The sequence below is a fragment of the Paroedura picta genome, chromosome 14 (genome assembly GCF_049243985.1).
Source record: "Paroedura picta isolate Pp20150507F chromosome 14, Ppicta_v3.0, whole genome shotgun sequence".
Classification (NCBI taxonomy): domain Eukaryota; kingdom Metazoa; phylum Chordata; class Lepidosauria; order Squamata; family Gekkonidae; genus Paroedura; species Paroedura picta.
In genome coordinates, this window is record NC_135382.1 from 40,399,423 (window position 1) to 40,425,853 (window position 26,431).

The following is a 26,431-nucleotide window of genomic DNA, read 5'->3' on the forward strand; positions in this document are numbered from 1 at the left end:
GTAAGACACGTGGTCTGAGCAGCCTAATCCACGGAGACCAGAACTGGTGTCCAGCACCGCATATGAAGCAGTCCCATAGGAAGTCAGATCCGGTTACTACTGTCTACTCTGACTGGCTGCCATTCTCCAGGGCCTCAGGTCAGCAGGGTCTTTCACGCCACCCGCCCCCTGCTCCCTTTAACGGGAGCTGCTGGGAACTGCAGAGCAGGGGCTCCAGAACAGTGCCCAGTGCCAGCTGAGGCTCCCAAGAGGCCTTGTCAGACGCCTGTCCCCAGCCAGTGCACTCAGGACAACGGAAGGCATGCAGGCGGAGGCCCTTGTAGGGTGTTGGCAAACACAAGGCACATTATAAGCAGTGCTCCCAGAAGCAACGGTCTAATGAACAAGAGCCTTTCCCCCAGTCACTGTTTCAGTTCCGAGCAGAGAAGATAACTAGAGAGCAAGGATACAGTGACACAGCCTCCTTGAGCCAATTAACTGGGTGCCCAAGACGGTCCCCAGCTGAACAAGAGGCTGCGCACTTCTTTTCAGGTTGGGAAGACCAAGGCTAGGCCATCAAGGATCCACTCTTTGGCCCTTGATCAAGCCACTCTGCACTGCTGCAGAAGGCAGGGGAGTGGCTGCTCTCTGGAACCACGCCCCTGGGACTCCTGGCCCTGAAGACATTTATTTATATGGCAACAGAGACAAACAGGCAATCTTGTACGAAGCTTTCATATACCCGTTTGTGACAAGTGTATTGGAAAAAGGCAACCTTGCAAACACTTGTACATGTAACAAAACAAACACATGTACAGTCTTCACATGCTGCAGCAAACATTTCCCCTCCTACAGCCATATATGAAACAATCCTTGGTAAGTGGTCTTTGGTGTTATGTGGGTACAAGCACAAGCCAACAAGGGTGATAAAACAAAAGCCAATACCACTGTGCCAACAGATTCCATTATTTGATTCTCTAATATACTTCTCTCACATGAAGCATTCACCGCACATGAAACCAGCAGTTCCTCTTTGCAGTTCTGAATTTCACCCTCATATACTGTGGAGTAGTTCTCATGCCCACACGCACATTCTGCAGCTGTGCCTCAATCCATGCCTTCTTGTGCGATATTTGGCAACTATCCTAGAAGACATTCCATTCTAACACATTAGTCTTCTCAGACAGTCTTAGATTTTGTTTTTTCAAGCCTGCTCCATTCCAAAAACTCAGGATAGCTATTAACATTACAAATAGCGATAGTGAGGAATTCCCCAATGATGCAAACCTATACAGATAAGGAAGCTTTGAAACAAGAGGACAGGCAGGGTATAAATATTTTAATAAATAGTAAGGTATCACAATGAGGCTCTCATCAGGTCTTGGAAGCTAAGCAGGATTGGTTTTGACTAATAAATCTGAATGTCTCTTGCCTTGAAAAGTCCATGAGGAGTTACCATCAGTCACCTGTGACTCAATGGCACTTTCCACCACCACACTCAGGAGGCAGTTGTGACTTCATGGCACACCACCACCACCATCATCATTTTAACATTGACACAAAAAATTCTACCCAACTGACATCAGACCCAAAAATGAGTATGGAGAAGAACTACTTTGACACGCTGTCTCTGCCTTATTTTTCCTGCAACTTCACAGACAATCCCAAAAGCCTTCTCACCATCAACTGTACTCTTGGCATTGCTGGAGGACATGTGAGGGGAATTTGTTAGCTTGCAAAGGAGCATTGGAAGAAAACAATATTACGTTTCCTTGTAACCGCTGTTCATCTAAGTGTCTTCTGTGCAGGGACGCATTCCCTCCCTCCTACCCTGCTGACGGTTCATTGGATGTCATTATATTTGTGACACTTCCAGCAGCTCAGAAGTACTGCAGGAAAGGGGGTTCTCCCCCATGTGGAGCAGGAAATGGGCTTCAAATGAGCTCTGTGGGGAGGGGTTCCCTTGGACTGTTAAAGAAAAAAATAGCTGGAAGGGGATCTCTGGTGGCTGATCTGAGCAAGTGCAATCCCAATGTAAATAATCCCAAAATAGTCCCTAAACAAACAAACAAGCAAACAAATAAATGTGGGACTGTGCTGAAGATGGAAGATGAATATAATAGAGTCTCACAAGGAAAGTGAGGGCTGGGTTCAGGGGCTGAAAAAGCCAACTAAAGAACAAAAGTTGATAAAAAAAGGAAAAACAAAAATAAATCTATGATGAATGAGGCAAAGGAGGCATCTTTTGTCAGAGAATGTCCAAAGTGTCACTGTAAAATAAATCTTTGAATGAAATCCAACATAATCTGGTGATAAATCCTCTCCTAGGCAGCTACCCTGCGCCAGACCCAGAGATGTAAACGAGCATGTCAGCTGAGCTGCTGTCACCCTGTAAAAACAAGAGCAATTTCTGAAGCCAGACAAGTATAAGAAAGACACCCTACCTTTTTCCCAGTTTGTTTCTCCACCATGTCGTTGCTGAGAGAGAAATCTTCAGACTGTGGGGCTTTAGAACACCCACCCTTGGGCATCGTTCTGCCTTCCTTACTTGGCCTTCATTTATGCTGCCATTGCTTCATCATCAACGGTCTGTAATGAAAAGAGGCACCCAGGTCATCGCCTGAAATCTCACAAAAAGGGAGTGCAAACTCAGGTGGTTAACTCGCATCCCAAGAACCTGCGCGGCCGTGGCCAAAACAAAGAAGTCGGAAGGAAAGCAGACCTCAGCCCTTGGAGGAGTTTGAAGCATCAAGAGTCACACCACTGGAAGCCCCTCTTTCGTGTATGCAGGAATAAGACAACAGTCCCTTTGCATAAGGTGCCCCCAAGACACCCCCCCAAGAGTGTTCTCTAGTCCCCAAGAGGTTTCTTTAGCCATCTACCTCTGCCAAACCTTGTCTTCTTGTGTACACAGTTGATGCAATTAAACTGAATACTTCAGATGGTCAAAAGACTATTGTGCAAAGCAATGAGTGTGAGCTGAGATCTGCCCTAAGAAATACGCCTCTTATTCAGGGCTGCTTCCAGGAGAAGCCACAGCGTCCGTGGCTAGCATTCCCTGCACAGTCTCTACAGCAGTCTACTCAGGGCTGCCTTTGTACCTGGGTCTAGGTGAGACACCATTCAGAAGCAGAGGAACAAAGCTCTGTTGCCCATGCCATAAGTTGCCTGGTTACAAGGCTGAAAAGACAACTGACACCCGCAGAACACGGTTTGTAGCATGTGCTGGAACAGATCGGCAACAGGGTATGCGGCCATCTTGTTCATTACTTTATAAGAGAATAGAACATCACCTCCAGAGAGGCAAAATCCATCAGTTCACCTGTATGGACCAGTAAATCAATTGCAACTAAGTGAGAGGTCTGACTCTGTCGTGAAGCAGCAGGGTTGGAAAGGCCACCGGGAGGTTTTTTCCCCACCTGCTGGAGAAGAGAAATTCTCTCCTGTCCATAACTTGGCTACACTTCAGGCTGCCCCCCCCCCCTCAGAAAAGAACAACAATGGGAGGAAATGGTCCAGGAACAAGGGGACTCCCGATCCCACAGTCAGCGGAGGATGCAGAGGCACAATGAAAGGCAGAAGTCCCACCACTCTCCCAAAGATCGGTCAGCTTTATAGTTTAAGTGGTGACATCCGGGAACGGGGGGGGGGGGGGGGTTGGATGCAAGTTGCAATTTTCACCCTCTCTGCCAGGCAGAAGAAGGGCAGAAGTCCGGCTTGCCTTCTATGCCATCCCTTACCCCAGCCATGGCTGCACCATGGCTCCCCAGGAAGTTCTTTGTTCCCAGCCTGCCTCAACCGGCAACACTAAAAACGCTTCACGCGCTCCCTCCCTGGCCTGCAGCCTGAAAGGTTCATGACGCCAAGTGCCATGTTCATATGCCCCATTACATGCCAAGGCGCCAAGCCACTCTCCCCAGGTTCCTGCCAAGCAGCTCAGCTGCCTATCTCCCCGAGATCACTCTTCGACCCCCAGTTCTAACTCTAAAGGAGAACCCATTCACCCCCTTCTCGCCAACGGTGTCCTTGATCTTCCCCTTCATATACTTAGCGTCAGCCCAGGAAGAGTTCCCAAACACAAGCCAGGGCTGTGGGCAATGAGTTGCAGCCCTGGCACCTTTGCATGGAAACTGTCACATGCCCACAAATACTCTGGCCTCAAATGGTGCCAAGTTAGTTGCTGCACACACAGGACACGGGCAGGCCTGCAAAGTGCCTCTTGGTCACATGGAAGCAGCTGGTGGGAAATGGGAGCGGGGCCAGTTCCTCCTCCAGCAGGCTCTGCAGGCGGCGGAGCACCAGCCCAGCGAGGGTGGCTGTCCGGAGGGAGTCCAGAGGAGCCATTTGCCCATGCGCGCACTTCAATTGTTCCTGAGACAATCTGTTGGCGCTGGATGTCAACGTGGCCGCTGGTAACCAGGGTACAGGCCTCCTCTACAGAGAGCTTTGAAAACCTGTTTCGCTGAGAGAAAGCCAGACGGATGCCAGATTAATTCCGCACCCCTTCTGTTCGTGGAGCTGACTCATTACACTTGGAAAGCTGGCTGCCTCTTCATGTAAACAGAGCACTGGCCTATTTAGCAGCTTGGAGGGAGTATTATATTTGCACAACAATTACCAGTGGGGCCTGCAATCCCAATTCTGTCTTGCTGCACATTGTTAAGGGGTTTGGGGTGGGGAGACACAAATGCCCGTTTTGTACCAGCTGCACTCCAGCTAAGAGAGGGTCTGAATCCCTCCTCCTAACCTGACCACTGGACAAGCTGCTGTTTCCAGGACTCACTATTCAAGCTCTGTTTCCTGGGCATTTATTTGGCTTTGTAAACAGTTAACTGTGTGCCTCAAAACAATCCCTTTACGTCTGTCAAAAAGCAAGGAAGGGGGAACCCAAGCAGGCTCTGCTGCATAATAGCTCTGCCCCAACGTGTCTCTGGAACCACAACAGAAACTGCTTACATATGGCCAGCAGCCAAGCGTGTGGGGGTTGGCCTCTCACCAGGCCCTGCACAAATACATGCTTCCCAGCCGTTTGAACCTGACATGGTGGCAGTTGCCATTTAGAAATCGTTTCTACCTGTGGATTCAACGAGGCCCTCCGCCCAACTAGGCAGAAAGACGGAGTGAGGGAGAAGCCTTCCTGAGGAACAACAGTTTTCAAAGATGCTACACCTGGAGCATGATTTGTCGGCAGACTGCTGCGCATGGCAGCCACCTCTTTGGAGACATGCAGGAAAATCTGGTCTCATGGCAACAGTCTCTGGAGACGCATGGAGGGTTCTGAACAGAACTCAAGGAAAATATTTATTTATCTCATTTATGCCATTTATATACTGCCCCCCCGGTAGGCCAAGCTCAGTTGTATGAAGTTAATACATAAAAGACTGAAAGAATATGGTCATAGTTCATAAAACAGAACTTAAAATCATGTTACTTTTGAGCATCAGATTTTTATGGCGGCGGCACAAAACGTAGCCAGCTGAGTTGTCACCTGGGGGCGGTGTACGGCATCAATAAAACAATCATATCATTAAAATAATACATATTAAATCTATAACTAACAGCAACATCAATTACTGCTAAAATTTCTATTTGCTGTGCCTTTGAAAAGGTCTACTGCCAGATTAAGATGCAGACAAGGGAGTGTTTTCTAAAGGGGGGTCTGCCAGATGCCATCAGGTCACTGCCCCCCACCAAAAGCCTGGCGGAAGAGCTCCGTCTGGCAAGCCCTGGGGAAGCCCTGGGGAATCTCCGGGCGCTCATTCCACTAAGTAGGGCCCAGGACTGAAAACGTCCTGACCTGCAACTCATCTCTGATCAGAACTCATATAAGACATGAAAGGCCAGCTATTGTTTTTAAATGACAAAGCCATTTATTACAAACAGGCCGTGGCAGCTGTCATTTTAAGGCCTTTGTCCCAGAAAAATCCAGCAAGCTACAGCCAGCAAGTGGGCTACCTCCGGAGCCGTAAATTCACTCCAGAGGTTCTGCTGACACCAGCCAGAGAAAGTGCAGTTCAAGCCGTTTGTGAGCAGAGCCCTGCAGATGAACTTCTCTGCTGCCTTTTCCCATCATGGGAGCAGTCTGTTTACGAGCCAGAAAGCTTTGCCCGTTTGGCCTTGCCAGGTCTGCATGGGGGTTGGGGAGGCTAAACCAGCAGTCTCCCACTACAGTCCAACACGCCCACGAGTCAGGGCCAGAAAGGGGGAGGGGGGAGAAGGAGGCAGAGAGGAAAGAGGAGTGCAAAGGTAATCCTGCTAGCAAACACAATAGCGTCAGAACTGCCGCAGCAGGAGGCTGGCCCACATTTAGCACAAAATGAGTCATGAGTCTGACGGAGAATGCTGAATTTCAACGGGCATTTTTTGCTACTGATTTCAGGGACCCGGGAATGCATATCCTGAGCAGCAGCAAGCCACCAAAGTGAAAGCCAGTTTTACTTGCTTGGTACTCGCAGGGACCCAGTAATGCAGGCGTCCAGGTGCCTACCCAACCGAGCAAGTGACAGCCTGTATCCATCCCTGAACGAAGCCTCACAAACTGGCTGTTCATGGTTCAGCTCAGGAAGTCTTTTAGAGCAGTGGTCCCCAACCTTTTTATCACCGGGGACCACTCAACGCTTGACAATTTTACTGAGGCCCGGTGGGAGGAGGGGGGTAGTTTACCCCTCTACTCTCAACCACTGCCCTAACGCTCTCTGATCGCTATGGTAATGTTTAAACATCCCTTCAAAATAAGATACAGACACGCCACAACAATAAACATAAGGAACATTTTATTTTCATGGACATTTTAACTCATGACAATGACAAATCAATGGGAACCCTGAGCTTGTTTCTCTGCAACGAGATAGTCCCATCTGGGAGTGATGGGAGACAAGGACACCCAAAGTGTGTTGTAAAGGGCCGGAGGAGGGGGGGATGAAGTAAAGGGCCGGGGGGAGGGGGAGAAGGTGTCCTTCGCAGCCCACCTCCAATTAGTCGACGGACCGCATGTGGTCCACGGACCACAGGTTGGGGATCGCTATTTTAGAGCAAATGCTGGAAGAAGATGACACAATCTTTTCTGATAACAGGAGGCAAGGAAAAGGAGCTTCTCTTTCTCCATTCAGATGTCAAAAAAACTGGACCAACTTTGCAATGGGCACCAGCTTAATTGACTGCCAGGGGTGTGTTCCTTCCTGCCTCCCACCATATAACGTGCCAAGACTGAAGGCAGAAAACGGGTTAATCTCGGTTAAGGCCCCCAACTTCTGGGAGAGCAACTAACCTCCCAGTGAGCAACGGAGCCCAGCCCCTGCTCATCAGATGCAGGCAGCAGCCTCAGCACTCTGTGCAAGAGGAGGCAAGAAGGTGAACACAGGCCCCAAATCAGGGCCAGCTGAGGGTATGCAATATTAAGGACTACAAGCCCCCCAGTCTGAACCCGACACTCGCTTCTCAAAGAGTCAGCACTGCTGCAAGCCAGCGAGGCCAGAGGGGGACCTTTCCAGCCCCTCGCTGAGATAAAGAGCCAGGAAGTCCAGGAGAAGAAAACTTCCTTTTGTTAGTGTTCCAATATTTAGTCCGCATTACATCTCAGAGGGTTCCTTGCGTGTACAAGGACAAGGATTTTACGCGCAAATAATGCACGTGACATGCAGCAAATATGGAAACTAGTCCCTGGCAGAAAATGAATTCCCTTGCAGAACAGGCCGACAGGATCTGGGAAGTCTACTCAGAGCAGGCCCACGAAGGCCCTGCATGTTTCTGTGGCTGGCCTCAGCACACTCCTAATACTTCCCTTGCCCAGCATGCAGACCTAGAAAAGGCTGCCTCTTATATTACTTGAGGAGATAAGAACGGCTCACGTAGCGCCTGAAATGTTCTGAAAGGGAGCCTGGAATCTCAATGAGCGTGCTTCATCCCCAAGGACGGGATACAGATCTCTGCCCAGCAGAGCCATCCTCGTAATGCTTAACGAGGCGATGAGACAGCAAAAAGCCGGCTGGTGCTGCTGTGCTTTGGCAAGCAGCGGCAGACCTCAGAGGGTGCCCTGTGGAAACACCAGCCCCCAGCGGTGCCAACAGCCCGGACCAGCTGCCCGCCAAGAACAAGCCTGTGGCGTGGGACAAAGACCCCTGCCGAGGGTGGCCCTCCGGGGTCCCCGACCACACTGGCCAAAGTCACACCCAGATCCCTGGCCGAATCGCTCTGCACACTGCATTATTTAAAAGCAGTTGGGGATCAGGGGAAACTAGAGTCAGAGGTGTGGTTCCCATCTTATCATTTCCCCAAGGAAACCTCTGGCCATATTATTAGCCTTGATAGGTAAGAAAGACAGCTGACCTATTTCCCGCCCGCCAGAGGTAGGTGCCAGTTTCTCACTCATGGAGCTGGGCGTACTGCAGGCCCTTTCCCTCTACCTCCACGTTTCTGGAGCAGGAGACCCTTGGCCTTCCTTGACCCCTTTTGCAGACCACTTGTATAGAACAGATGATACCAAAGTGCAGGCTCACAGCAATAGCCCTGCTGGGCAACCACAGCAGTAAAGCGTGACAAACCCTCCCAAGTGTTATCCAAACCCTAACTCCTTCCTCCCCACAATCAGCAGACAAGAACCTCCTGATATCCCCTGCCCACTCTAGGTTCCCAAGAGCTCAGATGTTCCTGATGTTCTCCTTCCTTCGAGGAAGCCCCAAACAGAATAAGGAGGTAACATGAACTTAAATAATGAACATGCAGAACCTCCTTCATTGAAGTCAGTGGAGTGGACCATGTCACTTGTCCAAGGCCTCAGATGGACGTCTTCCCCAGGATCCTTGTAACCAGAGATGCCAGGGAGACCTTGTCTATGCAAGCCATGAGCTATGCAGCCTACCCAGAAATAATTAAGAATGAAAGCCTCCCCTTTCATCCATCCACCACCAAAAATGGCAGTTTCAAAAAGTGCTTCTTATATTTCCTGCATCAAAACAGGAAATGGCTTCAGAAAACCAAGCAGGCTGAAACACAGAGAATAACAGGGCTTGCCCTACTCTGTTGCTTCTCCCAAGAGAAGCAATACAGACGGTTCTGTTCGAAGGATGCCCTGGTCACATAGGCATGTCTCAAATTTAATCCCAGATATTATCACAGTAACCCATCCCCTGCCCAAGGAACTCCAGTCCTAAGGGGAGGTACGTGCACCTGAGATCCCTTTTCCCCTTACCCAACCAGTTATGTTGTTGGAAAGCTGTTATTTCCCCAGTGCTCCACTAAAAAAAGCAGCAGCATCACACAGCTGAATGTTAACAATTCTTGGAAGAAGCCCAGGCTGAACTGCAGGCCTCACCTACCTCTGCTCCTACCAGAAGTCCAAAGACTTCTGCAGATGTCAGTGTTTCAAGTCTCCATGCCACAAAAACACGGGGCTCAGTAAAGGGGTGGCTGCAGGAAGTATGCACTCAAATCTCTCTCCCAATTCACCCCCAATTCAGAGCTCTGCCATTTTTCCTGACAATCCAGCCTCTGGCAAAAAAGAAAAGGAAAAAAAAAGTGTGCTGCACAGAATGAAGAAGGTCATCCAAGTTAATGGCTGACTCAAAGCCTGTGGTTTGAGCTATAGCACAGCACTTGCGTGGGCTTGCAGAACACCCCCCCCCAGAGGTCTGGGTCAGCTATTAACTTCATTGAACTTCTTCATGTAACAGGATTCCCCAACAGGGACACATGCACAGGGCACTGGAGTCAATGGTTAATCTGCCTCTTGCACAGAGAGTGAGGCGCGCTATAACGCTATAATTTATCAAAAAAACCAAAACAAAACCTGTGCATGCACACAAAAGCTCCTACTGGTCTTCAAGGTGCCACTGGACTCAAAACTCTCCCCTGACACTGCGGCATATCGCCCACGTGCAGACTCTGAGGCGGAACGCTTCGTGCTGGCTGGACCATTTCGCCAGTCAAGCCCCAGTCAGCAGCCACACGTTTAAAGCAAAGCTGCAGCATAACTGTAGCAGGAGACTTATACCAATTGTGATGTAAAGTTATTCAGGTTTTTTAAGGTGGTTATGGATGATTCATTGAAAAGAAATTACACAAATGACTGTTTTTCCAGATGCAAACTTTTAAATCTAATTGCTCTCAGACTCCTGAGTGGAGCTCCTTAACAGTCTTACGTCATAAGCTCAGTTTTCCAGCAAGTGGCTAATTCTGCTGACCTTCCCTCAAGCTGACCTCTCCTCACTCACTCACATACGCACCCCCCCCCATTACAAGATGCCCACCCCTCAGCCTTGCACAGCAGAAGGTGAAACTCAGTCGTGCAACTGCAGTTTTGTGTAAGTAAAATAATATCCGGGTCACTACGTGATGTTACTGCTTGAACCTTCAGGGATGATACCAAGATCTCAACCTACTGTTGAAAGGGCGGAGAGGCTTCTCCCCTTCCCAGCAGTGCCCTCTGCCCAAACTCTCACTACCAGAGCATGGCTAGGGGGAAGGCAGCCAGCCAAGGAAACACAGCTTGCGCAGGATGGACTGACCGTCCAAATGATAGAACCATGGGCTGCATCGGGTACAAGCGACTGACTGGTGTTTTGTTAGATTTAGTCCTCCTACTGGAAGAGCAAGTGGTGCCGGTTGCTAAGAGCACTCCTTTGCAGCTTCATCTTGAACAGAAACCAGCTCCCTTTGGGACACAGCTGGCTGGGCCCGGCTGAGCCCCACTGCAGGGCTAGACAGCTGTAATGTGCTCCGTGTGGTCTTGCCCTGGGGGCAAAATACAAGGCCTGAGACTGGCTGGCGCTAGCAGCACTGAGGACGCTGTACCAGCAGGCCGGGGTGTTTCCGGATTTAATTCCAGGGGCTGGGGCTTATCCTGAAAGCCCTTCCGGGCTTTAATCAGAAGTCCAGGGACGCCTTAGAGAGGAACGCTGAATTCCAGCCTCACCTGCGGAAGGCAGCTCTGGCTTACTGGAGCTTGTGCTGGAATGAACAGTTCATCTCTCAGGTGCTGCTGGGTGAGGACAAAGGCAGCCGCCTCTGGAGTCCTTGTCATTAAGGGGAAATGTGCTCCTCCTCTGGTCAGGGCTTGCAGGCTATGCCTTGGGCAGTCAAGGGAGACCAGCCTCTGCCCAGCCACACTCTGCAGCAGCTGCCCCTTCCCATCTCACAAGGACGCTTCAGAGCCTGGGCAAGACTGAACATTTTAAAGAGGACTTTTTGTACCTCTGGGGACCTTTCAAAGGAAGGCTGCCTTCATCCTTTTTTGGTCTGCTGTGGACTTTCTCTTTGATGAGTTTTTAAATTTTGTGTGAAGGTAACATGGAGAGGAAAATTATGCATGGGACAGGAACAATGTGATGGTGAGCTCTGAGTGCGCTTTATGTGCTGGATCATGTCAAGTTGCGTTACCCGGAGGCTCTGCTCTGGCGTCTCTGCTCTGAATGGCCCTGGCTCCCAAGCAGAGCTCCACAGCCCCGCCGTGCAAGTCCTCTAACTACTAGCCAGAGGGGATCAATCCAAATCCTCCCAAAAGCAGAACAGGTGCCCCCCCCCCGCCGCCCCCAGCTGCAGCCCTGCCTGGCATGACCTGTGTGCTGTACGGAATATGCTTTCTCCCCACCAGGCCAACTTGACTCTTGGAATGGGGAGAAGCTGAATGAGGCTGGGAGGGGGTGGCTGATCCAGCTGAGACTGAACACAAGGCTCCCCCCCCTCCCCAGTCCAATTCCTTCAGCCAACTGATACTTGCCCCCATGGTGACTGCATTCTTTGCACCTGCAACAGAAACTCCAGGTCCTTTTCCTACAGGACTGTTAAGTCCACTGCCAAATGGCGACCATTTACAGATGTACTTTATTGGCAGCCCACCTTTCTTGCTGAGACCCAGGGCAGATTACACAGGATCAGGTAACGCCACCAGATATCAGGGCACTTTGATAAACAATGCAAGGGAACTTGGGTTATAAAAATCAGAAACGAACACAAACAAGACTGCAAGACACAGAACAAACAGTGCAGGAAATGGACCAAGAGCAGCTGAGGAGGGTGCAGTGGCAGCAAGGGAGTAAATGTGCCCAGCAGTGGGACAGGCTGCATGCCAGTGCCCCCCTCCCAGAACCATCCCTTTATACTGCGGCCCTCCCAAACAAGTCTGTTTCACAGTCTGCAGAACAAGAGGAAAGTAGGGGACCTTTCCCAACCTCCGTGGGCAGGCTACGTCAGGCCTCTGCACTCTGCCGCCTTCCTAAGCCAGGGGCAACGATGGCGTTCCAAGCGCCGGGCACTGCCCTTTCCCAGGCTGGCTTGGAATATGCTGCTACTGAGCCAGCTGGAGCAGACAGGCCTGGGCCACCCAGCCTGTGGCTAGAGCACTCTGGGAAATGCCCTTCAGCGCCATCTTGCAGCCGTGTCCTGCACAAGCTCCTTGTGCCCCTGAACAGCCTGCGGGTGCTTTGGGACAGCTGTAGTGACCTCCGCCCCCTTTGCTGCTCCCCTGGCAGTTTCTATCAAAGGGAAGCCATCAGCAGTGGTGGCTTTCTCCAGAAACCAGCCAAAGACTGGAGCACGGTGAGAAAGCACGAGGGAGGCTTGCCCAGGCCCTGGCCGGCCACTGCAGAGCACCACTGCGCAGACTGCGGGATGAGTCTCTGGCTCCGCCCCAGCCGGCCTTGGCCACGAGGGCTCTCGCGCAAGGCTTGCTCACAGGCAACCTGGTGTTCTGCTGCTCATCCCAGAGCAATCAGTGCGACTCCTTATTTACTAAGATGACGAGGCGGGAAGCTCCCTGCCAAAGGAGGCGGGAAGTTGTCATGTGCTAAACCTGCTATGGAAATGCCTTCATGCTTACCCCAGCTAACCTTACATCAGCCTATGCTTCCATGCACTGTGGCTGACGTGGAGAAGGCTGACGTGGAGAAGGTTGCAGAAGAAGAAGAAAACGGCACATTAAGCCTCCTCTTCAATCACATACCGGGGATTCGCTAACTCTGGGGTTGACTTCCTTTTTATTTCCGCATTCAGAAACCTCAGGGGGGCTTGACTGCACCTTCTCAGAAACACCCCTGGGTCAACCAGCAGCCAGACGCCTGGGGTGGGTCTCACAGGCGTGGCCCCGTGGCAAGATCTCCCCCCGGACTCTATTCAGTCATCCACATTCATGGGTGGCCTGCATGGAAAGAAGTGGGAGGCTCTGCACTCCCCGCACGATCCAGAGTGGACCGCTGTGCTCAATGCTCTCTAAGGCCTAAGGGACTTTCCATGCACTCCCCCCCCCCCCGCAAGCCCTGTTTGCAACCGATGGCCTAACTGTTGCCCCAAAGCTGGCTGTGCAAACATGAGCCCCAGAGGCAGCCCGGCCCAACTGTTCCCTGGCAACGGGGCTCCTGCCAGCTTCACGGCAAGTGCATTTCATTATCTGCTCCGGGACATCATGAGGCAGGAGAACAAATACCTCACACCAAAGTACATCCTGGCAATGATTAACCGCAGAGTGAGTTAGCGGCAGTGGAGGCGCAGGGGCAGGGAAGAGGGATGTGCAAAAGGCTCAGGTTGCCCTAAGCAGATTGTTTTCAGAAACCCAATTTTCAGCCAAGGAGTCTGCCCCTTCCTTTGGTGGGGTTTCGCATAACTCCTGCAAGCCTTTATGCCAAGCAGAGGGGACTGCTCAAAGGACTCTGCAGAAGGAAGATGGTGTCAAAATTCGACTCTTTGCCCTTCACATCATGGTCGCACCTAAAACTTTTGCAGTCTATGAAATGCAACCTGTTTAAACCAGTGCGCCACCTATGCGCCTCTGATCAGCCACGTTTGCTGCATCACCCACCACAGAACAGCTCGGTCCGCTCCGCCCCCAAAACCACCACCACACACACACTGTGGCCGTGGCCCCCGCCTTAGGAAAGGCCCTTTGGACTTCAGGCCTTCCTTCCATTAACTGGCAACCGGCATACTGAAAACCTCCTTTTCTTAATGTTTATTGGAATTGATTGTTTTACTGCTGAACTTTATTGTGAGCTGCTGTGGGCCTCCTTTGTGTGTGGGTGGGGGGATGGCTACAAACAGTCAGACAGACAGGCAAGTACAGCCACACACACACAGCCGGTGAGAATTTGCAGCAAGCAGCCTTCTGTGGAAAACAGCCGTGCTCCTTAGAAGAGATCGACACGCCACACAAGGGTGAAAGAAAACCAGGTTTATTAATAATGTCCACTGCAGGGCATCCTTCTGGCTTTGAAACCATCCCCAGAATACCTCTCCAGGTGCTGCTGGCCAAAACCATGCATGGCAAGGGCTTCCAGGCCTTCCTTTCCCAGAAATAATTCCTCGGGATCAATGCAGCGGGCCCGTGCTGGCAGGGTGTCCGCACAGCCACTCATCTCTCTGGGGGGGAGGGCCGTACAAGGAGCAGGGAGCTTGTCCCAGTGCTCCAGGAGTCGCTCCCGGGCTGGCCGGGGTTCCCACACAGTGGCCAGATGTGCTCCTTTCAAAGGCCTAAAAGACTCAGCTCTGAAATATACATCCATTTCCTCTAGATTTTCTCGTTTTGTTCTGTTTTTTTCCTAATGCTGCAGGACTTTGCAGCACCCCAGTGAAGAAAAGTGGAGGTTGTTCTCTTAAATCATCCACCTTCACTGTGTCCGTCTGCTGGGCACACTAAATACATGCGTGGGTTTAAAGGGGAGCTCTGCATAAGAATGAACCTGAGAGCCCTGCTGGGTCTAGCCTGGCCTCCCAGTCCCCATGTTTACTGGGGCCTTTTAAAATCTTTCGTGGCCATTGACAGGCACATTCCCCAGGGCCCACGGCCATCAGGGCCTCCAACAGTGAATTCCCCAATTCAGTTACTTGCTGAGTAAAGGCCTGTCCTACGCTTACTGCAAATGAACGTTATAGGGTGCTCTGTTCCCTCTATCCCCCAGGCATCATTTTTAAAAGCTCTTATCATGTACCTTTTGTCTCAACTAAAGCAGCCAAGATGTCAGCCTTTCCTCTCAGGAAAGATGCTCCAATGCCTTGATCATATCTTCACTTTCCCAATCTCTGCAGTGTTTCTCAGGCATGCCTGTCAGAACTGTGCACAGCATTCCAAATGACGGGGCGCCACGGCTCGATACAAAGGCACAGGAACACTGGAACAGCATTCTCAATCATCAGTTTCCTAATGACCCTCAGCATAGTTTGCCCTTTTCACCACTGAAGCATACAGAGTTGAAATTTTCATTAAGCTTCCTACTACGACCCCAAGATCTCTTTCAGGATCAGCTTTCAGGATCTCTTTCAGGATCCCATCAGTTTGCATTTGTTCTGGTGTGCATCGCCTTGCAGTTACCCAAGCTGAACTTCACTTACCACATTGTGCCTATTTAACCAGTTTAGAGAGAGCCTCCTGGGGCCCTGTGCAATCTACCTTGGTTCTCATCATCCTGAAATATTTGGTGTTGTCTGCAAAGGGCTCACTGTGCTGCTCGGCCCCAATTACAGGGAAGTTCAGAGCAAGCCCTGCTCCCAACCCCAATCCTTCTGGAATCTCACTGCTCATTCCCTTCCATTGCAAGAACTCTCTGCTTCCAGACACACCTTCCTACCCATGGCTGCTAAACATGCCCGGGAGACTTTGATGAGGTACATTACTATGGGCCTTTGGGGGAGCCCAAGAATATCTGTCTGTAGCAGTAAAGAGTGGTGGCTTCTTATCTGGTGAGCCAAGTTTGATTCCCTGCTCCTGCACACGTGGCTAGCTAGGTGACTTTGAGCTAGTCACAATCCTGTTAGAGCACTTTCTCTCAGAGCTGTCTCACAAGGTGGTTCTTGTAGGGAGAGGAAGGGAAGGTGACTAGAAGCTGCTTTTAGACTCCTTTGGGCAGTGAAAAGCAGGGTATAGAAGCCAACTCCTTCTCTTCTTGTTTACCAGCTCAAAGAACTCAAGAAAGTTGGTGCAAGACTTCTCTTTGCAGAAGCCATGCTAGCTTTCCCTCAATCGGCTCTCTTCCTCAGTCTTCAATAACCATTTCGACTAACTTATGTGGGACTGGTGTCAGGCTAACTGGCCTGTAATTCTCTGAATCTCTGCTGGACACGTTTAAAAATCAGCGGGATGGGTGCCACTTCGCAGTCCTCCGGCACAGAAGCTGATTTTGGTCACAAGTTACACATATCGGTTAGCAGATCAAGAATGTGCCAGCTGAGCTCTTGGAGAGCCTTTGGGCCTCTGCCATCTGGACCTGGAGACCAACCACTTTCCCATCTGCCTAGTAGTCATGGAACATTATCATGTGTTACCTCCATTTGACCCTTCCCAAAAACAGCCGTTCCAGGAAGGAGACCTGCCCTTGTGTTCCGCCTCCCAGTCCTCCTCATGTCCCCTTCCCCTCCTTTGCTATCTAACAGGCCAACTCCCAGGTGGAAATGTTCGTTGTCTTAACATTGTTAAAGCAATTATTCATTGATTTTTAATAACTGGACCAACAAATTGGTTCCTGTGACAGAACAGTCTACACCGGTTTTCTAGTGCCAAAGTCCGGACAGGGGAGACGCTAGCACCCCCCCCCCCCATTTATTTAGAGCAAGACACCTGTGGGTTTACCCAACTAGAAGCATTTCCAGTTTTAACTCCAGGATTAAGGGCACACAAAGAGCCTCACTTGGGCGGGATTTGACTTATGCCAGGAATGCTAAAGCTCTGACACAAGCACAAGGGTGAAAGTAGACTTTAGTGCAGCAAATGTGTTCTGTGAACCAGGCCTTTGCTGAGATAACAGGAACAGACAGGAAAGCACTTGCAGGGGACGTTTTCTCCATGGGAGGGAGGGAGGGGAGCCGACTGCTTCCTGTGCATTCCCGTTTGCACCTGTAAATACCCCTGGAGGTGGGTGGCCATTCCCCCCCCCAAGCGCATGTCTGGTGAGGGTGGGAGCCTTTGGCAGGTCACTTCTCCGAGTGGTTTCTCCATAACATCTAGCTCTTTCTGGCCTGATAATTTTCTGATTGGAAGTTCAGCAGCACCAGAATAACACAGCTAGGACACTGCTATTATGCTCCCCCCAAATGGTACTAAGTCATTATAAGCACTGCCCATAAGAGAAATATTAATTCTAATACACGAAGCTGCCAGTGTACTGTGCAGCCAGCCACTAATAGATTCTAGAGATTTAACCTCTAGATTTTTTTAAGCCAGCTGCTGTGGCAAATACAATTTACAGGTTTACCAACTGCAGGCCCCTTCCACAAAGGAATGACCTGTCTCTGCCAGAAAGAAACCAGCCCGCACACGGAGACCCACACGGACACCCCTCTCTTTGACAGGAATCAATCTAAGAAAGAGGCAGGCGCCACTGGTTATGCTCCGCTGTCTTCTACCCTGTTCTCGGCTGAATGAGACCCATGGCACGCACACTCACCCAGAGGCTGCGTCCTTCCCGTGGATTATTTTTGGAAGGAGGCAACGGACAGCCTATCTACAAATACTTGAAATGAATACCCAAGTGGTTCCAAAGCTTTCTTCTTCTTTTTTCTTTGAGGATAACAACAGCGATCCATTCACTTAAAAATTCTTTCATTCTCTGATGACAGCGGTCTGAACACTCTCCATCGGAGACAGCTGAAGGTCCTTCAAGGACCCATGCTCTTCCGACTCTGCACGAGGAGAGCGGCTGGGCGGAAGTGCAGCTGCGGAAGCACAAAGAAGGCAATGCCGAGACCGGCTGGCAACCTGGAAGGCCAGGCTTCGGGTGCTGCTCAGTTAGGACAGCCTCTGACGGATCTCTGCCACAGGCAACTGGCCCGTCGAGGGAGAATTCTGCACTGGGAGGCGCCAACACAAATAGCTATGGGCAAGAAGGCAGGAACTACTCACAAGCAAGGCAACAGAAACAGATCTCCACTGAGGGCAAATCAAAGAAGTCTCTGAGAATTAAGGCACATCACCTCGCTATAGCAATACCAAGAGGACAGGGGCAGCCAGGTGCCAAGATGAAGCCAAGAGCCAACAAACTATCACTAATTCCAAAACAGATACACCTGGATCTTCCTGGCACACATTACACGATCTTTCTTTTTATTCTATGGGGCATTTCCCCCTTCGATCAAGCATCCCAGCATCCCAAGTGCCACTATGCATGGCGGAAGGTGCACAGGGCGGCAAAAGTGCCCGCGTGAAATCAGCCTGAGAAGCAGACGTCCTCCTAAACTCCAGCTAGATGCGAAGAGACCAGGACAAACGGCTCAGTATCCAGGGCAAGTGAGCACCTTCTCTCGGGCTTGTCAACACAGGAAACTGCCCTTGGCCTAATGCTGCAAAGAAAGTCTGTCTTCCTTTGAAAAACAAACACGCGCTGCCTATTGCTCTCAGGCCACGATCTTGTAAGAACAGAAGCCTCCATCTAATAATGTTCACTCAATTTATACCTCAGCTTACCTACACCCTGGGCACCCACGGAGCCCTGACAGCAGTCTTGAGAGGGACTGAGCGCTCCCGGCCAGGTCCCATGGCTCTCGAGCCACCGCAGCACAGCCATCAAGGCTGCTAGGTGAGCTAAGTGCTTGCTGGGGGGGGGGGGGGGCAGGGTGATGCAAGAAATCACAATTTTAGGAATTCTTCCTCCTACTCCATGTCCTGTTGGCAGCTATGGCAAATGCACTGGGAAGTAATGTGATGAAAAGTAAATCATCTGTTTGACTTCTTCTGATGCCTCCATAACCAGAAGCCTGGGGGAAGGGCAGTGTCATATGACTAGTGGCCCCCAAGAAGAATGGCGGGCCAGTTAACCATGCACAGTCTACTCAAAGAAAGGGTTTTTTTCCGCTGCAAGGCCTGTTCACTTAATTTAAAGCAATGATAAGCTGCCATAACCGGCTGGGGCGTTCTCTCTACATCCGTCTCTCTCCGTTTCTGTACCATCGAGGAACCCCTGGAACAGCCGACGACAAGACCTGCAGTAATGGCGTCAAACTACATGCAGAACGGAACCAGCTAGATAGCGGGGGGGGGGGGGTCACAGTCAGAGCAGCTCAGACCCATCCTGGATTCTGCACTGAGCAGGGGGTTGGGCTGGAGGGCCTGGAGGGCCCCTTCCAGCTCTATGGTTTCATTCTGTGATATTTCTTCCCAAACATCCACAGACCAAAGCACATCTCCCCACCCCTCCAACTTTTGACCGAGGCCATAATCTTTGCCTTGTTCTCTGCCTTGCAAAGGCACCATTAGGCAATCAATTCTGTTCTTAAGGCCAAGGGAACATCTTTGTCGCGGGTGACAGGAGAAGTGGGAAGGGGGAAAGGAGGGAGGGAGGGAGGTGTTGGGTACCTTAAGAATGAGCCTAGTAAAGCAGGGATGACATACTGCACTGCACTGACCTATTTTCTTCCTTCCCTCAGGAGTTTAAACCGTGATGGAGCCCAGGAATTTGCAGCAATTTAATCGGAAGCAAGTGGCCTCCTGGAAAGCAGGGCGGTCCCATTCCAGATGCAGGGGGACGGGTGCCGAAATAGGGACCGCCTGCAAGTAGGGATAGGGACTGCGGAGCTATTCATCCGTCACGAAGCCATTCAGAGGGACACGCAAAGCAGAACCAGCTACATTGTGCCTCCTTGCAGCTCCCAAATTTTATTTCTAGCCTGCCCTTCCTCTGCTCAGAAAGAACTTAAAAAATACAAATCCATAGTTACTGCTCCAGCACGCACCCCACACTCAGCATTTTCAGGCTCTTTGGTGCTAATAATAGCAAAAGCGCATTCCGGGTGAACCGTCTTTGTGTAAAAACCTGACAAACTGTCCCGCTGTCTACTCAGCTGACAGCCCCCCTGCTACACCACAGCGGTGAAGCCTCACGGAGACGGGCAGTGGGACCGTCAGCTGCTCTGAAAGACGTTGTTGCTTTAAGCAGCCAGCCTTCCGGGCGGGGGGGGGGCAGGGGGGACGGGCAGGAGGCAGATCTTTGATGCAATCCGGCTCTTGCCCTTCCAGGCCAGCCTTCTGACACCCGATACGGCTCCATCTGCTTCTGCTTCACTCAAATTCCATCAGCTTTTTCCTGCTAAAATAACAGGGACTGAAAACACAAAGCAGCCTCTCCGGAGATGCCGGCGGTGTCCATTAGACGCTGGAGGCCCCAGGGCCGGCCGGCCGGTAGCCCCGCAGGCTCCACTGCTGAGGCTATTTAGGGCCAGGGCATGAAAAGGACTCTGGATGGGGCTAGGGGGGCTCGCGGACAAGTATGCAGAGACTAGATTTAAAGGGGAAGCTGTGGGGGAAGCAAGTGGAGGCAGCTGCACGGCAGCATCTACTCTGAACAAGGAAGCACCCGGAAGCAGCACCCTCCCCCTCACTAAGCGGGGCCTCTCAGTTGGAGGCGCTGGCCCAGCCGCTTGGGGCCCGGGAAGAAGCCGCAAACCGGATCCAAAACGACATCGGTGGCCCATTTCGGGGAATCGTGGCCTGTGCACACATCACTGTGGCTGGCTTGCAAAGTGCACGCGGACCGCTTGGAGGGCTAGCGTGGTGTGCTGGAGACACGACTCCCTGGGTGCCCCCCCCCCCCAGCCTCAGCTCCTTCCCAGGCTTGTGATGAAGGCAGAGGGAGAGAATCCCGCCCGACCCCCCCTTCCTCGGAGGAAGAGCGGGGGGGAAAGGGGGCAATAATCTTCCCTCCCCTTGTTCCCCTCCAAGCGTCTCTCCCCCAGTGGGCATGGCAGAGTCCAGAAGCATTTCAGAAGCCCCCCAACTGCAACAGACTTTGGCCTCTCTCCTCAGCTGTCCGATCCCAGCAAGACCCGGGTCCTTCCTGTCTCTGAGCCACTGGGGGGGGGGGGGAATATGACATGATCTTAAACAAACAGCCCCTTTTCTCTGCCAGACTGCTTCCCACTGCCCCCCAAAAGCAAGGGGCACCAGCTGCTGTTTTACTCCAAAAACATCCCAAGGACTTCTCTAGCCTCCCTTCCTCACTGGGTTCTTCATGTTCCTGCCCCCACCCATTTCTTCTTGTCATGTTCCGTTAACGGCGGCTTCCCCTACTTCCGGCTCAGGGTCTTCCTTCCTGTCTGAAGAACTACAACCCACACACACACAACTTCGTGTCAGCCCAAATGGGAGATGCATGCCTTTCCCTGCTATTCAGCTTCCGTGCCAAAAGCCTCTTCCAGCTCTGCAGCAATCGGCCACCTTTCCCCCAGAATCGACCTGAAATTCTAGCTTTTGAGCTGGGAGGAGCAGGAACACCTGCACTGGATCTCACTAGCCAAGAAAGCCCATGTTTGTTCAGAGACGTCCTTAAGATTTACTTTGGTGCCCCACGAGATCCCAAGTTTGACTGAAAGCGGCCCTGAGGATGCAGGCAAGACGCAGGCCGAAGAAGGACCAGCAGTGACCAGCATGGCCAGGTGCTAAGTCCAGTCCCCATCTGGGCACCCTGCTGACCAGCAAAGCAAAACAGAGGTCACCACACAAAGCACTGCTGTCCCGAAGAGCAGTGCCTTGGTAGGCACCTGGCTAGCAGAACGAAATCCCCTCCAGTTTGGAAAACAAACTCCTCTTGAGTGCAGTTAATGATTTCTCTGGTCTTAAAGGAAATATTCTTTCATCCTGCAGGCACCGGGGGGGGGGGGGGGGCTGCCCCTGGTGCTGTCAAGGAGCAATTTGTTTGCCAAAGCTTAGTGGAGGCTGTGGGTTGGGTTTATTGTATTTCACGGCTTCCTTGTTATGAATAAAAGCCATTCTCTTGCTCTGCTAAAAAGTCTGCAGGGTGCATGTTAATAGAATCTCAGCTGTGGTGTAAAAAAGCAATTGGATACACTTCCATATTTTAAAAGGAGGGTGGCAAAAGATAAATTGCTTTTGCTCCTGCCAGAATGGAATAGAATTGTGGAAGAGAGGCCACCCCCCCCCCTTTTTTTCTTTTTTTTTTTTACAGAAGACGCCATGCCAGAATTCACACACCCAAGGAGTAAAGGGATCGGAGAGGGACAGATTCAGGTGGTGCTGACCTGGTGTCACAAGAGAAGAAGGCCTCCCAGAGGGGAACTGGAAAGCGGCAGCATGTCTAGCCACGGCTGGAGGTCTCCTTTGGGAGACTTATCAGAACGGAAGAAGCATTAATAAAGTGAGCCTCAAATGTCCTGCCATCTGCCACAAAGATGACAGAAGATGGAGCAGAGTTGCTTTCTGTCACCCCAGAGGGTCGGACCAGAACCAGTGGGTTGAAATTAATTCAAAAGAATTTTCAGCTAAACCTCCGGAAGAAGTTCCTGACAGTTAGAGAGGTTCCTCGGGGGAACAGGCTTCCTCGGGAGGTGGTGGGTTCTTCTGTGGAAATCTTTAAGCAGAGGCTAGGTAGCCACCTCACAGAAATGCTGATTCTGTCAATTCAGGCAGATGGTGAGTGGGTGGGCAGAAATGATTTGGATGAGGGATTAGAAGGGATACTTATTAAATTTGCAGACGATAAACTGGGAGGGGTAACAAACACAACAGAAGACAGAATCAGAATACAGGATGATCTTGATAGGCTCGATAAGTGGGCTAAACTGAATAAAATGAAGTTCAATAGGGACAAATGTAAAGTTCTGCATTTAGGTAGACAAAACCAAATACACCAATATAAGATGAGGGAGATTTGTCTTGGCAGTAGCATGTGCAAAAAGGATCTAGGAGTCTTACTAGACCATACATTGAACATGAGTCAGTGGCTAAGAAGGCAAATGGGATTTTGGGCTGTCTCAGAGTATCGTGTCCAGATCACGGGAGGTGATGGTACCGGTTTACTCTGCTCTGGTTTGGTCTCACTTGGAGTCCTGTGTTCAGTTTTGGGCACCCCAGTTGAAGAGGGATGTTGACAAACTGGAGCCACGGCCCGGTGGTTGGGGACCAGCGGACTAGATGACCCAGGAGGTCCCTTCCAACTCTGTTATTCTATGATTCTATTATTCTAGGCACCAAGCAGCCCCTTTCTCAGTCCTACACCAGCCTGCGTAGGTGATGAATTCTACAGCTAATCACCTTAGCAACAGCTCTAAACATGTGTGCAGTGACATCAGCTGATTTTGGAAAGCTGTAAATAGAGGATAATGGGGGGAGGGGGACCTGGATTTCAGCCAAGCCCTTAAAAAACCACACCATTAAGATATAGCCTGTAATTCAATGTATGTAAACTTGCTTCTGTACCCCTCTTCCTCCAAATCTCTGGAACGGTTGTTAGGTATATAATTACACAGTAATGAAGTTGGCTTGGTGTTCTCATGCCAATTACATAGGGTTTGAAAAAAATTATCCAGCTGGTTACCAACTAACAGAAAGCTAAAAAAAATTTAAAATGTAGAGGGAAAAAGAAATATTTTGTTGTTCCCTGGCCATGAAATACATTTCTCTCTCTCTCCCCCCCCCTCCCCATTCCTTTTTTTTAATTAAGGATTTGGGTGTTTTAGGTATCTGAGCAGGACAAGCCCTGCACAGTCTGAGTTACCTGGAAGAGACTCAACCAAGGCCGCCCTGCCCAGACACAGAGTGTGACCGACCCTTAGGCAGGAGGGGGCAGTTCCCACTCTAAATCTCATTAGATTAGTGACAAAATAAAATAAGGCCATTTATGATTCTGAAAAAATTAACCAACAATATTTAGGTATTTCAAGGGGAAGAAAAGAATGAAGAGTTCTGGATCAATTTGGTGAATTATTTAAGGAATTTTCCAGAATGTAATGTAAGTGAAATGATATTGTCGTGGGAGCCATGAGGTAATGAAATAGATCTGAATGGCAACAGAAATGGTGCATTTATAAGAATTGGAGTGAATGACATTTCAGACTATTTGCTTTCTTTTCGGTATTTTTTATGTTCTTTTGCTGCATTGTCTTTAGTCTTAGCTGTTCTTTTCTTGAACTAAATTAAAATATGTTTAAAAATTAAGCACAAGAAAAGGAACTCCCCCCAGCAGCTTCTGAGTCCTGGCCCATCTCAGTTCACGGAAGAAGGTCATTGGCAACAATGAGGTCAGCAGGAATCAGCAGGAAGCCAGACCGACAAGCAGGTGACTGGAAGACGTTCAATTCAGACTCCAGCATCCCTGCACAGATAGCATCTTATCAAGATCTTGAATTATTTAGCAAGCCTCCCACGTGGCAGCCACCAGAAAGGAGAGGAAGACAAGGTATTTGTGGGTTTATATTCATTTTACTCAGATCGGCATTTCCAAGATTTTTCTGAAGAGTGCACCAATGCAAGATACAGAAGCCCCTGCTTAGCTTTTCTGCACTAAACGGCTGACAAAGGAATAACAAAATTGTCTTAATAAGATTTTCAAATGCAAAAAAAAAAAAAAGTCTGAAGCAGCATCATTTATGCACAGCCTCAGGATTCAGTAGGCACGAGAACAAAATTTGCTAGCTAAAGGCATCTAGGAACCAGCATGGCCCCAGCCCCACACCCCCTGACAGTTGCTTTCCCTTCCTCCCAGGAGCCAGAGGACATCCCTGCGAAATGCATTCTCCAGTTAGAGGACACAACTGTTGAGTCGCCTGGCATGATGCTCCTCAGCACAGTCGCCAAACTCACTATGCAACTACAGGGACAACACACAAGCACAGTGAGAGCAAATGCCTTGGTGAAGCCATGATTTAACCTGGGCAGAATTTAACTAAGGAAACCTTCACGAGTGCTTCATAGCACTGACACCCAAGTGATCTTGGCCTCTGGTAGGATCAATAAGTGTCCGCCTGGGGCTGCCCTTTTCATAGCAAACTGGTTTCTTCTTACCAGCTCTCCATTGCACTCCAGCACTCCGTAATTTCTCCTTTGCTGACCAGTATCACACCTCCTTTCTTCATGTACCCCATGAACTGGCTGGTGGCTCAAAGGTTTAGAATTCAGGCATTTAAAAATAACAGTAAGCTTCCAATAATTTCAGCTGACTGCGGTGTCAAAGTCAGCCTGTTGCTCTGAGGTCATATTCCCTAGCTTTGTCTGCCATTTGTCTTCGCTCCCATTTCAAGGTGAATGATCGGCACCAACGAAAAATAGCTGGGTTAACACAGAGAAAGTGTTAGTTTTTACAGGTACAGAATAATTTAGAATGCACAGCACTGATGTTACAAAGGGCACCGACTAGTCAAATGTTCAGACAAAGATGTGGAATAAGAAACGTTTAGTATGAGAAATTCCCAGGGCAAGCACTCAGTGATTTTGATAACAGAAATCTTTTCCAGTTGAGACTGCTGTGCTAATTGCTGAAAGCTTCAATTGCAGTCTAAAAACAATCTTTCCAGAACAAAGGTTGCCCGTGACCTAATCAAATTTGAGCGGGGCGGAGTCATGGCTCTCTCTCGGCTCCACTGCTGCCATCAACATATTTAACTATTTTACTGCGGAATGTTTTGCTGCGATGCGGAAGGGAAACTTAGCATGCTGGTCACCTGCCCTGCATCAGTGAAGCGCAGCAGAACAGCATTTCACTGATGCGTGCTTAAATATGCGGGGGGGGGGGGGGAATGCCCCTTTCGGAAACATTGCATCCATAATTTTAGTGAAAGTGCAGCAACCATCGTGAAAAAGCTGATAAAAACTCAGACTAGCACTCCTCAATTCAATTAAAAATCACAAGTCTTTCAGCATTAAGCAAAGGACAACAACTAGCACAATCCTTGCATCCTTTTACACCCCTCTGAAAGTGTATTAAATTAGGGAGCAGAGTGACAGCTGGGCAGGAGGCTGGGAACAATGAAGATAAAGTTAGCTTTCAGCGCTGTGACCCTGTCCAGGCGGCGTGCCAGAAGCCCATAAATAATTGATAGGAGCAACCACCCCAGCCAACACACTAATGTACAGAGCGCCTCTGGCAGCCACTGGAGCACGACTGGCCATTACATCATTACTCCTTCCTACTTTGCACTCTCCTTATCTGCAATGTAATTTTACTGCTTTTAAATAATAAATTGTGCTGGGACTAGAAATGCCCCTATGCCCATTCAGTGTCTAGCAGGGTGCGCAACTACACAAATGAATTTTACATATGGCAAAATAAATTTTGCATTAAGCTAAAAAAGTCCTTGCTACACTAGACGATGAAGCCACAAAGCCTTTTAAAAATATCAATGCCTGTTTTTATCAATAACGGCCTTTTCAACAGGAGCTTCTGACTGAACCCCATCTCTCCGCAACCTGCTTTAGATATGTTTTACCAGAGATGATAATACAAGCCGAGGGAGTTGAAACCAAGTTTGCAGTCACTTCTGGCGAGGAGGTCAATAGCCACAAAGCAGTGGATGCCTTGCTGCATAGGAGATCTATCATTTCCTTAAGGGAGATGTGTGGGAAAGCATTCCCCAAAGAACCAGCCTGGCGGAATCTGCTACCGGCAGAAATTTGGGCCCTGATGGAGCTACCAGAGTCCTAGAGGGCCTGCACAGCAGCGTCATTCCACCAGGAATATGGTTGAGGCCGGGGCAAGCAAGGAACACCGACTCCCCCTCCCAGTTTCTTTCCGCTAACAAGGGCTAGAGGGCAAAA

General features: G+C 50.1%; 1 protein-coding gene across 5 annotated transcripts in view; it reads right to left on the reverse strand.

Annotated features, from left to right (window-relative positions):
• Window positions 1-26,431, reverse strand: part of ANKRD11 (ankyrin repeat domain containing 11) — a 132,864-nt gene that overhangs the window by 41,238 nt on the left and 65,195 nt on the right. For all 5 annotated transcript variants that reach the window (XM_077310214.1, XM_077310210.1, XM_077310212.1 and 2 more), the window contains one exon: window positions 2,424-2,568. In XM_077310214.1, coding sequence (XP_077166329.1) covers window positions 2,424-2,510 — 87 coding nt within the window. In that variant the 5' untranslated portion in view covers window positions 2,511-2,568. The remainder of the gene's footprint in view (window positions 1-2,423; window positions 2,569-26,431) is intronic.